Below are 5,505 nucleotides of genomic sequence, written 5' to 3'. Positions count from 1 at the left end.
TGTTGGAAATTTTTTTGGCGGGATAATTTTGTTTTTTAATTTAAGGGTAAAATGGTTATTAAAAAATAAATGAGGTCAAAAATGAAATGGCCAAAAAAGAGAGTATTTTTTAAAAGGGGTATATCAAAAAAGGTATTTTTAACAAATTCTCAATTTTTAATATGAAGAATTATTTTATTATGCCAGTCAAATTTTTATGTTAATTATGCAATTAGATGACTAAAAATTGTTATATAATATTATTCTTCTAAGTATAATATAAAAACTTTTGAATGTTAAAAATCATTTTGTAAATAATCATAATCTCATCTACTTGTATTATATTGAACTAGTACTATTAATTTGGATTTTTTTTGGTTAAAAGCCAAATTCAATATCATGAAAGTAGAGATGCAAAACATGTAGAAAATATACAAATAGCCAAAAATTATAATAAAATCATTACAAAGGGTTTACTCGTTACTAATGGAGTCTACCCTCTACTCTTCTTTAGATCTTGTATTCACTCCGTAAGAGGAGTTGTGTTGACCCTAAGGACTGGTGTGAAGTCGGAGTAAAGTTTTCAACTGTATCAAGCAGATGATAGGAATATCGTGGATTTGAATCATATGTCTAATGATTCCACAAAGTTTAAAACACAAATTCAAAATGTTGGAGTCTCTACTAATTTTTTTTAACTCTCAAATTTTTATTTTAATCTTGTATTTCTCATAATTAGTCTCTTAAATATTAAAATATAAATTGATATAATGATAATTTTGTTGGTAGTTTAAAGTAATCACATTCTAATACAACAAAAAGTACCCATACTCAGCAAATTGGCATTATTAATTGTTAGAATGGGTGTTAGATATCTAGGGAATCATTGCTTCTCCCTTCTTCAAAATACAAAATTATGTCAAAATAGTCTGATGTGACATATCCTGAAAAGTTAGTATGTCCAATATAATATTTCCTTTACTATTAACATAGATTAATGCCCCTATTTTAAAAATCGGCCGCCTAGACGGCTGTGTAATCGCTGATCAGTACATCTCCGCCGCGATTTTAACCAAATCGGACTACTTAATCGCTACCCCGATTTTTAGCCGTTAGGCGTTGAAAATCATTAAAGTCAACGATTTTTAACAAAAAAATTAACTCAGTTTGAAACCAAACGAATTTAATCAGCTAAGTAAGCCCATATAAGGCCCACACTAAAGAAAAAGAAACGAGGTAGGATTATTTATAGAGTAAAAGTTGGGTAGTTGCTTCTTCCCTTGTCGATGTGGGACTTTTGATTTTGTAAATCATTATCACAACTATTTAATGAATAATGAATAAAGTTCAAAAGACATAAATAATGAATAGATAAAACTATTTAAAGGAAAAATAATGATTAAAAAATGAAAAAAAAATATGGTGAAAAGACACAACCCTATAATGAACAGACCAGATGCAATATATATATATATATATATATATATATATATTTTTAATTACAACATATTTTTTTACGAAAATATACGACGAAAAATCACAACTGTTATTATATTTATTTAAATTGTTATTATTATATAGAATATGAATTCTAAGAGGTTATATTTAGGGACATTTATGAATTGTGATGTAAAAAAAAAATAGAGATTTGTGACAGTAACAAATCAGTATTTAATATCTATGCAATTCTGTACTTTTTTTCTTGAGAATAAGCGTAACAAATTTTTCTGACTAATAGTGGCAATCTTGAAAGTGCAAAAGAAGAGAAAATACAGTGACTATCTCTCTAGTGTAACTCTGATGTATATAATCTTCAGCTGTTCTGCAAACACTATATATACTGAACTTGTAAGATCTCGTTTCGTGAGTAGGAAAGACCACAAGAATCAGCAGAATGTACAACAACTTGTTGGAAAAAGCCTTGTTCGATCCAGTCTGAAGCCAAGAAATATGCTTCCATATATTTATGGTTCTATTTACGTTCTGCAAGTCAGTTGAATATGAAAAACCATTCAAAGAGGAGTCAGGTTAGTTCTGTTGTCATGATTCAGACTCAGATCTCCTAACTGATCTCTTTTTAGCTTCTAATCTGGCAGTGAACCCAACTGTTGTAGGTCTTATCGATCTTTGTCTCACCATATCACAGTACTCTGGGTCGTTACACTGACCTTCGTACCTTAGCCATTGTATCATCCCATGGTACATTGGGAAAAAGCTCATCTGAAGTGCAGAGTAGATGAAGTAAGGCATCAACGTCGTGACAACGACGAAGAGAGTAATGAGCCAGTAAGAAAGTGAAGGCGCTAGAGCTTCAACAAAGACTTTATATGCACCGGTTGATATATTTGATGGAAGTTCTCCATACACCGTGATGAAAAAGTACCAAACAACGATGGAGCTCCAAATCACAATGTGCTGGATCAGAGTGAAGTAACTGATAGCTAAAGCCAGCTGCAAATTCACAACCCACACAATGCAAGTGTACATTGTCCCCCCTAGGATTTCTCTTCCTGCAGTTTTCCCATCGTGGTTGAAAGCTTGAGATTGGAGAGAACTTTTGCAGAGGTAGAAAACGATTATTGCACTGTAGAATCCGTTGAACATCCAGCCAAGTATCCTGCGCCAGCTGAATAGAACATTTTGCACACCTTCTTGGTATAAGAGCGGAAACTGCATATATAACCAAGAAAAAGCAAGAAGTTGGCACAAACTGTTTGACGGTGAGAAAGATTAAGCTGTTGTAATAATGCAATGAATAAGTCTTACCTTTAGACAATACCGTGCAGAGACATCCTGGTCGAAGACACCAAGAGCAATAACCGGAAGGGATGAGAAAAAGACATTATAAAGAGATAGAAACCAGTCGTTGTATGCAGGTGTCGATGAGAATGTTGTGTATGTTTCATATAAGAAGAGCGTGAAACCGAATGTAATGTTCTTGTAGAAGAAGTAGCAAATCTGTGAATTAGAGAAAACTAGTTAGAACCAAAAGTATATCAACTTCTGTGCACGTAATGTAATGTAATGTTCAGTTTAGAGATATGGAATGGTATTTACCATTGTCGAGATACGCCTGTAACACCAATGTCCATGGACTAGTAACAAACGTTCCAGATATCTAAATTGAGCAATCGCAATGTCGCTGGACATTACAGCCTGAACAAAGGATCAGGATTAGCCCACAAAAAGAAACAACACACAACAAAAAAAAACAAATGAGTTATACAAATCTAAACTGAACCTGCATTCCTTCCACACCGCTAATTCCAACGCCTATATCTGCTTCTTGAAGCATTCCAACATCATTAGCGCCATCACCAATTGCTAATGTCGTTTTACCATTTCCAGATTTTACTAGTCTTGTCACCTACATTGCCATTTTCATTCTTGAGAAAATCTTGACAGAGGCAAAAAGTATACAAAAGAATAACTAAAAAAACACTAACCAGAGCTTTCTGTTTTGGTGATGAACGACAACAGATAACAGACGCACAACTAACAGCTAGCTCAAGAAAGATGTGCTTTACATCATCATCCAACGCGTAAGCAAGTGATTTCCCATCAATGATTAAAGCAAAAGCATCAGAGTTCCCACCGGAATACTTCAACTGAGTCTTTCCATTAATTATCTGAGCCAAGACATTTTCTTTTGATACCTGCAAGATTAAAGTAGACACATTGATTCATTCATCTAATATATTCTTCTGCTAAATATCAAATGTCTTGGCTGTCTTTTACCTTTGTAATGGCATCTTTTTCTCCAGTTTTTTCCAATGATAGGATTTCAGGGGTCTCCAAGTTGATTATGATCTGCTTCATGTCTTGTCTGAGCAAACTACAAGCGAAGCTGTCAAAGACGAATACACAAAAGGGTTCATAGAGTGGAAAGACAGTAGAAAAAATGTATGCAGAAACTCAAAGAGTGTATAATATATTAAGGTGATACCAAGAAATTGATACCCAATATTGATAGCAGTCTCCATTTTGTCACCAGTCAAAACCCAAATCTTTATTCCTGCTTGAGCAAGCTTGTCAATGCAATCAGGGACCTGAAAGAAACCAAGGAACAAAGAGAAAAGATTTGAGAATTTCAGTTCATCAATCATATACATTAGTCATGTAAATTATAAGTATCCTCAGTGGTTTGCTTACTCCATTTTGGAGTTTATCTTCAACAGCAGTTGCTCCTAGGAGAGTCAAGTCTTTCTCAACCTTCTCTGTGACTTCCTCTATCAGCGATTCTCGATCAACGCTAACCGAACTCTTGGCTTCACTGATTTTCTCATTGAAAACTTTGTATTCTTTTTCATCAAGTTCACGATATGCAAGTATCAAAGTTCTCAGCCCTGCATCAGCATATTCGTGCACATGGTCCCGTGTTTCCTCTTCAAACTCTCTACCATTCTTGGAAAGTCTTTCAAACATGACACTAGAAAACGAAACAAATAAAAAAAATAAGTTCCAATATCTATAGGAAAAGGTTTTCTGAAGTCAAAGGTCACTTACTTATCTGCTCCTTTACAAAATAATAAGAGTTTTCCATCTTCATCCTGCACTATAACTGACATTCTTTTCCTCGTGCTGTTGAACTCAAGAACGTTCAAGATTTTGTACAACCTGCAGACACAAACACCATTTCAATCAAGTAACTAAAAACATATAAAAATGTTGATAGTATAAAATAACGAAGAGGAGATAGGACTGACCTTTCAACTCGTTTGCCAGTCACTAGATCAAGCTCTCTTACCGCAATAGTAGTTTGAGTTCTGTTAAAAAATTCAAACCCAAGCTCCCTTGCTGCAATAACAAATGCTGCTTCATCAGGCGACTCAGCCTCATAAGTGATCTTTTCTGTATCCTCATCCACTTCAGGTATCACCGTATGGCATACCGCGAGTAATCTGAAAAACTTCTGAATCATATTAGCATTCATCTCAGTGACCCAGTTTCCCTTCATGATCCTCTCATCTCTAAAGTTGAATCCTTTCACAGTTGATTCTTCAGTAATTGCCTCTTTACTAAATTCCATATCATCATTCTCATTAGTCTGAAACACCAAAGAAGAACCTTTTCTTCTTCCCATAGCCATCTCCACCTCTGTAACACCACGGCCATAAGCTGTCCCAGCAATAGAACACTTGATGAACTCCATGGAGTTACATGTCAATGTTCCAGTCTTGTCTGAGAGAATTGTATCCACTTGCCCAAGTTCTTCATTCAGGTTAGAGGTACGTGCACGAGCTGGCTTGTCAGCTTCCTCGTAGTACATGTGTATATCCTGGTTGATGAAGATGCTCTGAAGGACTTTAACAATCTCTATTGAGACATACAAAGATATAGGAATGAAATAACTGTAGAGCATAATCGCCGTTAGAAAGTGATAGACCGCAGCCAGGGGAGCTCGTTTGGGGTCAAAGAAGATTCTGGAGCTATCTGGTCTCAGATACCATCTCTTTATCACACCATCTTTAAGATCTTGTCTTGTTGTAACTCCAAAGATAACAGAACCAATAAACGCCATAGCAA

General features: G+C 35.0%; 1 protein-coding gene across 1 annotated transcript; it reads right to left on the bottom strand.

Annotated features, from left to right (window-relative positions):
- On the bottom strand, positions 1,689–5,500 carry LOC104750730 (putative phospholipid-transporting ATPase 9). Its single transcript, XM_010472569.1, has 10 exons — positions 4,686–5,500; positions 4,486–4,596; positions 4,132–4,408; positions 3,940–4,028; positions 3,718–3,826; positions 3,426–3,635; positions 3,221–3,346; positions 3,037–3,135; positions 2,746–2,937; positions 1,689–2,649 (listed from the first exon to the last, which is right to left on the bottom strand). Exons 1-10 carry the CDS (start codon positions 5,498–5,500, stop codon positions 2,020–2,022), a joined length of 2,658 nt encoding a protein of 885 aa, XP_010470871.1. The 3' UTR covers positions 1,689–2,019.

This window comes from Camelina sativa, chromosome 16 (genome assembly GCF_000633955.1).
Source record: "Camelina sativa cultivar DH55 chromosome 16, Cs, whole genome shotgun sequence".
In the NCBI taxonomy this organism is placed as follows: Eukaryota; Viridiplantae; Streptophyta; class Magnoliopsida; order Brassicales; family Brassicaceae; genus Camelina; species Camelina sativa.
This window is presented reverse-complemented; position numbering and strand designations above follow the sequence as displayed.

Excerpts from the sequence above, each read along its gene's own strand:
- LOC104750730 (XM_010472569.1), bottom strand. The coding sequence starts at position 5,500 with ATGGCGTTTATTGGTTCTGTTATCTTTGGAGTTACAACAAGACAAGAT. Across the intron at positions 3,136-3,220 it reads GCGGTGTGGAAGGAATGCAG|GCTGTAATGTCCAGCGACAT; the intron begins GTTCAGTTTAGA and ends TCCTTTGTTCAG. Across the intron at positions 2,938-3,036 it reads ACAGGCGTATCTCGACAATG|ATTTGCTACTTCTTCTACAA; the intron begins GTAAATACCATT and ends TCTAATTCACAG.